Source organism: Bos mutus, chromosome 11, assembly GCF_027580195.1.
Source record: "Bos mutus isolate GX-2022 chromosome 11, NWIPB_WYAK_1.1, whole genome shotgun sequence".
Taxonomy (NCBI): Eukaryota; Metazoa; Chordata; class Mammalia; order Artiodactyla; family Bovidae; genus Bos; species Bos mutus.
The window spans coordinates 85222077-85231928 of NC_091627.1; the positions used below are offsets into that span (position 1 = coordinate 85222077).

General features: G+C 36.0%; 1 protein-coding gene across 2 annotated transcripts in view; it reads left to right on the plus strand.

The window, feature by feature from the left end:
* SOS1 (SOS Ras/Rac guanine nucleotide exchange factor 1) overlaps positions 1 to 9377 on the plus strand; it is a 131551-nt gene extending 122174 nt beyond the window's left edge. The window contains exons 21-23 of one of the 2 annotated variants that reach the window (XM_070379701.1): positions 1710 to 1754; positions 3413 to 3531; positions 4448 to 9377. In XM_070379701.1, coding sequence (XP_070235802.1) covers positions 1710 to 1754; positions 3413 to 3531; positions 4448 to 4939 — 656 coding nt within the window. In that variant the 3' untranslated portion in view covers positions 4940 to 9377. The remainder of the gene's footprint in view (positions 1 to 1709; positions 1755 to 3412; positions 3532 to 4447) is intronic. The other variant, XM_070379702.1, reaches the window with a different exon arrangement.
* Positions 9378 to 9852: the final 475 nt, after the last annotated feature.

Below are 9852 nucleotides of genomic sequence, written 5' to 3' on the forward strand. Positions count from 1 at the left end.
GGGATTTGTACTTAACCAGCGGATGCTACTTTTTGATTAACTGGATTTCAGCCCTAAGTCACTGTCAATACATTTGTTCAGTACCTAGCTGACAAGAATTCCTAGTATATATTTCTTGAGATATATAATGTATAATTCTGAAAGAATTTTTTATAGCATTTTCCAGGCAGTAAGACTAAGCAATTAGTTTGAAGTGACAAATCAGAAAAGTGCCCCAAGTTTACACATAAATCTAAGCCTTTGCTGTATATACATTAGCCCAAAGCCCAGCCTACAACTGTGTGCACAAGTATGTGTGTGTAGGTGTAATCATTCTTTCTAAAAGCCTGCAGTTGGTAGCTGTCATTAGCTTATGTTTTGATTTTACTCCTATATTGCACTAAGTATACGACCATGTTCTCGATTCTTATCCCCAAAAAGCATACTTATTTCCTTCCCCCAAAAGTGGAAAATACATAAGTAGTAAGCACTGGAGCAGATACTCCCTTTAAATCCCTGTTACGTTACTGAAGAGAATCTCATTTGTAGTGAAGAGAATCTTTGACACAGCAGCAGCATTATTTAATGTCAAAAGTATAAAAGTGAATTTTAATCTTTTGAGAGCTAACTTATTAGAATTCGCTGGATTGCTACCCTCAGTAACCATAGCCTCCAAATAAATATCAGTATATATGGAAAGGAGGTAGTAGGTTAAGTTATTTGAAATCAGGGCTGTCTGGGAAACAAAAACACTGTATCTATATAAGGAGTCAAATTGCCGACTGAACCTAGGACGTAAATTATACTTGTTCTGACCAAAGAAGCTAGAAAAAGCAACAGCCCTAATCAAAATGAGAGAGAGAAACCTGAATTAATCAGCTCAGTCTCATGCTAGAGTTATGGCTTTAGTCTCTTAGATATGATCTGTTCAGAATGTTGGTAATGTGAGGCGGTGTAACCTAAATGACTGTATTGATTTAGAACCAGTATAGATCCTCTAGCTTTTGTCTCAGTTTTTCTACTTAAATGCTCTCAGGGCTTTGCATTTTATAATTTTCAATTTTTTTCTTAAAAGAATTAGTATTGTTGAAATTAGATATTCAAAAATTATCAGTTTCCTGTATAAATAATGTGTCTAAGCACCAAAAACGTTTAATGATATTTTAAGTGTTTAAAAATATAGAAGGGGAAAAGCTACATCACTTGCAGCTTGTTGTAATATCCCAAGCTGTAGTTATTTTGTGATGAACACATGCCCCAAGAACATTTTCTAAGGTATATATATATTAATAATAATAATAATGGTATTTTTGTAATATAAATTCATTATTTACTACTTATTTTCACAAGTTTGGGTTTTCAAAATTATCCTTAGTGAATGACATATTTCTGTATGTCCAACTGAATTCTTTGCTCAAATTGGGTTTATACATTTTTTGGAAGTCTTCCATTGAAATAGAAGGATATTGTAGTTTTCTCATGAATGCTTTTTCATTTAATTATTATGATATCAAGTAGTGAATCTAAAACAAATCTTCGAAATTCCTAATGATATTAATGCAATTTAATTCTTTTTCTCAAAAGTAATAATGAGCTTTTGCTAAACTGTTCTATCATTCTTTAAAACTAGAATGACAGAAATAACATTTCTATTATAAATAAATTTTTACAGATGAGTTGAATATATTTATGAAAGAAAAAAATCTACTTTTTCTTGTTTCCTTTCACAGGCAGCGATACCGTCTTTATCCAAGTTACACTGCCCCATGGCCCAAGTTAGTATATTTGGTTTAAGACTCATAATTTTTGCTTTGGCTTTAAAAGTTAAACCAAATGTAACCTCTCCTGCTAAAACTTGTCTTGGGTCTGGCAGCATTGGTGCCTTGCTTTGCAGCATCTTAGACGTGAGGCCTTCACTTGTACTATCTTTTGATCATAAATGATTTGCTTAAACTTATATAACTCTCATGCTTTTTGTAAAACCTTTCTTCTCTTTTGAAAGAACATTATTATATGGGTGGCTTCCACATTTAACCATTTCTCATTTCCAACTCTGGAGTTCTAATGCCCAACTTAAAAAAAAAAAGCAAGAGCATGCATGCGCATATGAGAATGTTGGCAGCTACATGCAGTGTCTAAGTCACAAAATACACTTAGGCTGGGGGCAGCACAGGCTGTAGGCAAATGACTTATTTGACTTTAGAACAGCTACCTTATCACTGTGACTATCTGTATTATATAACCTAAATATTCATCACTGATAAGCAAAATAAAGTTCCAGTGTAGGTATTTGTTTTTAATTTTAAAGTAAACTAACAATTCACCAACTATCCCATAAATTTTAAGCCAATAGATTGTTTTTTGCTGTCCTTCATACAAATGATTTCAGAATGTATACAATGGAAAATAGTGTTATAACCTAACTTACATAGTCTCATAAGAAGAAAGGTAGGTGATCAGAATGTTGCTCATTTAAATAATATCAATACACAAAGTACTCTAAGTTCTATCTTGTTATAACATTTAATTGACAAAATTAAAACTGTCAGTGTTTACAGGAAAGAAAACCTGCCAAATACAATTTCGAATGATCATTTAAGTGTTTTTTCACATCTTTTTCATTGTGCTGATGTACAGGTTAACTTACATTAATGTTTTTCAAAGTGTAGTTATTTATATGCCTATATTAAGCCCTTATCATAAATGTTTGTAAGATAGGTTACAATTAGAGGCTTTTACTTACCTTTTTAGTGCCAGTTCATCAATTTACTCCTAAATCAGGTTCACTAGATTCTAGTGTAATTTCTGTTTTTATTATCAGCATAGCCTCAGTCATTTTAAATGCGTTCATCACAATGAAAAATTTTGGATTAGAATGTGATGAACCTGACTTTGCTTCCCCACCAAGGAGAGCTGATACCTAAGCAAACTGGAGATCCTTCCCCAGGACACTAGAGTCTCTCCCTGCCATCCTTTCAAAGGGTGGCAGGGAGAGACACTGGAGAGAGTGGTTAAGACCAGAAAGTATTCCCAAAGACTATCCAGTGAAGGCAAGGAAATTCTGTACTAAGTCATGAGTGGGGGCGGGGGGTGCGGGAAATGAGCCCATCATAAAAGGTTAACAAAAATTACCGTTCCAAAAGTTTTTGATAGTTTGCTCTCTCCCAGGAAATTTCAGTAATAGATTCACAATGGAAATGTTATTTTCTTCAAGAAGTATAACAACAGAATAACTTAGACAGCTTTTTCTCTGAAAACTGCTGAGAAATTTCTGCATGCTTTTATAGCAGTTTGCTTTAATAAAGGAAGTACCGTTGGGTGTTGCTTTATTGAATTCTGCTTTTGGTACTTCTGTACATTTCTTTTAATAAATATAAGCAGGATTGATGATATAAAATTCCTGTGAACTTTTCAAAATTGTACCATCCTACAGGATCTGCTTCAGTATCATCTATAAGTTTAACCAAGAGCACTGATGAAGTGCCTGTCCCCCCTCCTGTTCCTCCACGAAGACGGCCAGAGTCTGCCCCAGCGGAATCTTCACCATCTAAGGTAAAGTAAAACATCTGGTTATCTGGAGACTGGGATCATTGCAGTTCCATTATAATTAAGCGCTCATCTCTCATTGAGTTCTAACAGAATGAGGTTAATACTTAGGGTATTGGGGCTTAATAGAGTTTAAACCAGAATTAAGTATGGGTTTACCATGCAGTAATGTTTATTTCCTTTCTTCTGAAAGCAGTTTTCTGGTAGGTTTTCAAAATACTTATAAATCTAAATCTGGGTACTGTCAAAAAAAAAAAACCAAACACAAGTTTAACCTATAATTTAAGAGTAATGTAGTCTCAAGCAGTTCTTTAAAAAGATAGAAAGAAAGAGATCTGAAGCTTTATATGAAGGCACGTTTTAAATGAAACTATATCTCAGTGCTAAGTGTTACATATCTAAGCCTGTAACAGGTGAATCTGACAGGCTTTTCAGTGGGATTTTCATGCAAATTCCAGGTCAGAAGAGACCTTAACAGCTCATAATAGCTATTTTTTTCCTACCTGTTTAAATTCCTTTCTTTACCAACTGTTAACATGATTCAGTGGTCTCAAAGTGTCCAGAGAACAGAGCACCTGGGCAAAGCAAAGCTCTTTGCAGAATACCATGAAATGCTATTATAGTAAATTTAACATTATGAAATTGACAGGTAACATGCTAAATTGAAATGATCTTAGATTGAGTGATAGGTAAGCAGCAGCAAACAAAATTTTGAGAAGAATAAAAACTTAACATTGAAGGAAAAATACTTTTTTTAATGGATGAACTGCCATAACCTCCAATTTAAAGCATATGGCAAAAGTCCCTGATCCACACCTAGAGTTCTTCCAGTAACGTATTTGAAAACCCAGCTTAATTCTTAGTATATTCATGGTGCTACATACGTTGTTAATAAATGTCTTTTTTTTTCCATTTATGTTAGATGATGTCTAAGCATTTGGACAGCCCCCCAGCAATTCCTCCTAGGCAACCCACATCAAAAGCCTATTCACCACGGTATTCAATATCAGACCGGACCTCTATATCAGACCCTCCTGAAAGCCCTCCCTTATTACCTCCACGAGAACCTGTGAGGACACCTGATGTTTTCTCAAGTTCACCACTACATCTCCAACCTCCCCCTCTGGGCAAAAAAAGTGACCATAGTAATGCCTTCTTCCCAAACAGCCCCTCCCCCTTTACACCACCTCCTCCTCAAACACCTTCTCCTCATGGAACAAGAAGGCATCTGCCGTCACCACCACTGACACAAGAAGTGGACCTCCATTCCATTGCTGGGCCGCCTGTTCCTCCACGACAAAGCACTTCTCAGCATATCCCTAAACTCCCTCCAAAAACTTACAAAAGGGAGCACACCCACCCGTCCATGCACAGAGACGGGCCACCACTGTTGGAGAATGCCCATTCTTCCTGAGCTCCTCTGGACCAGGATGTACGTTTTCCTAGCCCCAGATCCATTGCTGGCGATGGATGCACTGCGTGTGCCAGCACTGAGGAGTTAAAATGAGAACTCCAAACACTAACGACTCTACTTCAAGATGCAGTCATAAGACAATGAATTTTAACACGGACGTAATTATAAAGTGAATATGGAAAGATTGATCTAGAGGAAGTGGACAACTGATTTCACCTGAAAATCAAGGAAAGGAACCTTTTGCCAGCCAGTAAGCAGAAGTCCTCTTTTTGTGAAGTGATCTGTATCATTAAAGGGATGGAAAACCGTCTAGTGTCCAGCAGGCCCACATGATGACAGTTTTTGTAATTCAAAATATTATGCACTTTTTAAAAAGAAATCTTAAACAGGGATCTTCAAATCCTCCTTTGTTTTCCTTTGCTTTTACTCGTCCTACTTTAGAATATTTTCTTAAAAATCATTCAGAGGACTGTGAGGAAAGGCTGTGGTACCTGCCCTTGTTGGAATCAAGGCCCAGCACCATTCTGCAGTCCTGTTTACAGATTATTACAGTGAATTGAATGGGTACCGAGGCTTCACCAAAGAGGTACTTTTTTTTTTTTTTTTAAGAATAATTATGCCAATTTTAAGAGCATCGCCCTACCCACCCTCCCTACACAAACAGAATGTGGTGGTGTTGCCTTCAAACGAAGTTTTGTGTCATTAACAATGACAGAAGAACTCTTCTAAAAACGTTTAACTGTCAAGCATATGATTTACATTTAGGAGACTGTTAATCTTTATGCTAGATTGTCATTTCCCCCCTTTTCCCACAGAAGTTTACTGGTAATCCATGTCATGGCTTGTAGCTGTCCCTCTAACCATACTGTGGAAATGCAGTCACCCGGTGGGAAAGGAGCACTTGTTGGGCGTCGCTGACACCGGTCATGTTTGACTAATAGTTGAGTGATCAGCATATCTAGAATTACCTTGCATTGCCTAAATCATGTGTATATAGTGAATGTTATATAATATACCTGGCAGGTCTGTTTTAATTTAATTGAATAAAGATACAAATACTTTGTTTGGCTGGCATATATTAAATTATTATATGGAGTAAATGGTTGATTCTTATTTCTTTCAGTTGAAACACACACACAACACTAAGCATAAGAGCACGTATTGTGGTACGCCTTGGTTTCTAGTTCTGGGTGTATGTATTCCTCTTAAAAGAATGATCTAAAGTCGCAGTTCGGCATGTAGGAAAATATTTGGTTAGAATAGGATGGGTATCTTTTAAGCAGAGCTTTGTAAGGTTTTTAATTTCCTAGGTAACATGTATTACAGTTTGTTAAAGTTTATATTAAACATTCTACCTTGCGTGAGGTCTTTGCTCTATCAGAACTATTCGTAATAGAACATCTACCTACATCATTAATAGCATAATATGGATTATTCATTAAACCTATGTACTGACCTTCTGAGTCTAACAAATACTGTGACTGAAATGCATGCAACTTGTTGAAGAGAAAAAATGTTATTAATCTCCACTATAATATCTGTGAAGTGTGCAGTATTCCATCCTTAGAGAGTCATCAGTTCATCTGTATCTGCATGTGTCCTCTGAATAATGAAGTAACATTTCAGCAGTTCTGTTAACCATGCCATTAGAGGCATTTTTAGAAGTGCTGCATCATGGTGGAAACCTAGTACTTTAATAATTTTCTGTGATATTTATTAGAGCATTAAATGTACATCACAATAGTACAATATATAGTCCTTTAAGACCAGAATGTTGGTTGTATCATCATTAAGCAATCCATCCTGTCATATCCTTTCTTATTTATTTGTTAGAGTTGAATCTTTTGTTTTTAATATTTGTACCATTCCTTTTAGGGTAGCCACTTTTACAAAATGTCCCCTTTCAAAAGTCTCCCCCAAAATTTATTTCAAATCCACTCTTGTTTGCAAAGCGTCCATAAGACCATTCATTCAACAAGTACTTATCTACGCCTACTTACTAGTGCTGCTACAATTAATCATAATAAACATTCCAGAATTTCCATGACTTTTTATTAGACCAGCCTCATCATCCCTAGGATTTCACTTTATGTGTCTTATGCACACTTCTCTTTAATTACCCCAACCCTAACTCCAAAGGAGAACCTGAGAAAAGTCACATTGGAGCCCATTCAGTATCCCTCTGGCCAGTGTGTTAGCCTTCTAATAAGGTAATGACCTCTTTTCAACCTGCCTGATTTTGCATAAAGAAGAAAAACTCAGATTTGAAGTTCTAATCATACTTCTTCCAAAGGGAAGTATTCTTTTACCCTGGTGGTTCTAGGTGACCGCTTCACTGTGCATCAGCTGTATATGCATTGTGGATAGAAGATATTTGTACTCTGAAGTGTAAAAGTGGGGTCAAAATATTTTCTGCAGTGGTAACTGATTAGAAAAATTTCAATTGGATGCCCTTAAACAGTGGTGAGAAAACTGTATCCTTGCCTTCTTCACATGTGAAGCATTAACTCACTGGCAGATTAACTCTTTGTAGTAACTGAAATCTCCTTAATCCAGGGACAAGAAGTGGCTGAGAAGATAAATGCATCACCACAAAATTCTGCTTTTGAATTCAGGACATTACAAGACAGTGCAGCATGACTTTCCTAAACCACATTCCAAAACATGGAACATTTCTTTTAGAAATGGAAATGCTCTTAGTTGTTTCATTATCTTTGGGTCAACAAAATGAAAATATTTCAAGGCTGAATTTACCTACATGGGCCAATAACCAATATAATAGAAAGGGAGGCTTTCACATCTAAGTACTTTTAAAAACAGGAACAAATAAAGTATATGTTTCTAAATTTATTGAAAGACAGGTTATTTACTCTTTCCACATCTCCAAATGTATTTTAAGGCTACAAATGATCAGGAAATGTATAAACGTCAAAAGTTTGCTTAATTAAAGGTTTTTGGATATCAGATTATGTGTTCAGTAGGTTACTACGCTCTAACAACTCAAGAATGTTTTAATGAATCTAAATTTAGTGAAGAGCATGCCACCCTAATTATACTACAGTCAACAGAGCAGTGTAGTGAACCATACTTTTTCAGTTGGCAGCTACATTGTGGTTCCAAATTCCTTAATGTGTTTTTCCCTACATTAAAAATTAAGCCAAAAATTAGTTGGTATCTATGATCACTATCTTGTCTTAATTCTCAAATTTAGCTCACTTTAATCACGTACCTCATCGTTTTGTCTTTTAATGACAGCTTAAATTGAGAGTTTTAAGTGGCTCAGCAAAACATAATGCAAATGGGGGGGGGATAATTCCAGTTTATTTAGTGTTATACATATTGAGGAAAACCTATTTTTTTTTCCCTCTAGATTCAGAAAGAAAAAATAAACCATTTCTTTCTTGGTATTCTGCTGCTATAGGTAGGTTCACTTATCTTTTAACCTATATTGTATGACTGTTGTATAAGTGTAGGTCCTATGGAGTTGCACATTAATCTTTACCAGTAAAATAAGCATCACAGGGTTAATACCAGTTTGGCTGAAAGAATTATGCAGTAAAATTATTTATAAGGGAAAGTGGTGACTTAGTTTAATTTATTCAATATTTTTCTTTTGAAGCATCTCATTACTTTTAAAATCATTTCATAATCCTTTATACATGAGCCAATGAAATATTTTGAGCTCTAAAGAAAAGCATGAAGTCTATATGATAAATCTGAACAAAAGCACTTGTAACTTGTTTTGTAAATTTCATGCCTTATTTTCCATTTTTGACACCGAAAAGTGCATTTTCTGTCAACTGTGAGCAAATTTCCCTTTTGCCTTTAATGAAAATAGTGCATTAAGTAGCCAACTGCTGCAGAATTACAGAGCAAGTTAGCTAAAGGTGGATCACATTGGACTACCACTCAAACAAGATGCATAGCAGATGGAAGTCACACGTGTGGCTTTAGGGAGAGCGCACCTGTGCCAGATGCATGCCACTTTTCAGTAGCTGCCAAATGTGCCTTTAATTAAGAACATCTCTAATTTTTTTCTTCAGATCAAGTCAGCATTTGGGGGCGGGATCAGGGCAGGGGACTCTGGGGTGCAAATATCTGGTGAAACCCACCAGAGAAGAAGCCTTCGTTTGTCAAAGTGACACGAATAACTTTAGTTGAAACATGTTTGTGTATATATATGTGTATTTGCCTTTGTTTAGTAGCACGGTTATTTGCTAAAATAATTGTCCAAAAAATTGCTCTGTCAGTCTCACTTTGATGTAAAAACAGTGCGGTCTACACATCTAATACGGCCTTTGTGCCAGCCGTGTTCGTAGGTGATCTTTGTACTCTGTGTGCAGCAGTATTTGGTTTGCATTTAAAGTGAAAATAATGGCTGTTATTTTTCTGGCATCACTAAGATAAACCGAAAAATAATAAAGAAAAATGCCTTACACATAGCCCACACGTGTATTATTTTTGCATGTGTTTATTTTAGAGAGCAACATTTTAATGTCATCATTGACTCTCATTTTAGCTCATACTCTGTGGAAATAGTTTGCTCTTAATCATGCTTTTGCTTTGAGGTGCTTTTTTCTGTATCATAGTATTATAAAAGAAGTTGAATACTTCCTCCTGTTGCACGCTGTATGAATAGAGTGAGTGGGAGGACACTGGGATGAAAATTAGTGCTTTAGTGACCTTGGGTGTTACTTGGATAAGTTGCAGAGGGAGGGCTGAGGCATTTGTATTCCCTAAAAGAAGTTTTAAGATACCACAGTTCCTCGAAAGGCAGGTTTTGCTGAGACCTACTGGAACATGGCAGACTGACATTCAGCAAGTCTTTGTAGGCTTGGCAAGAAAAGATACAGCTTACAGCTGCACACTGCAAAGAATTATGCAAATGTGAGGTCATTCACGGTGAACTACAG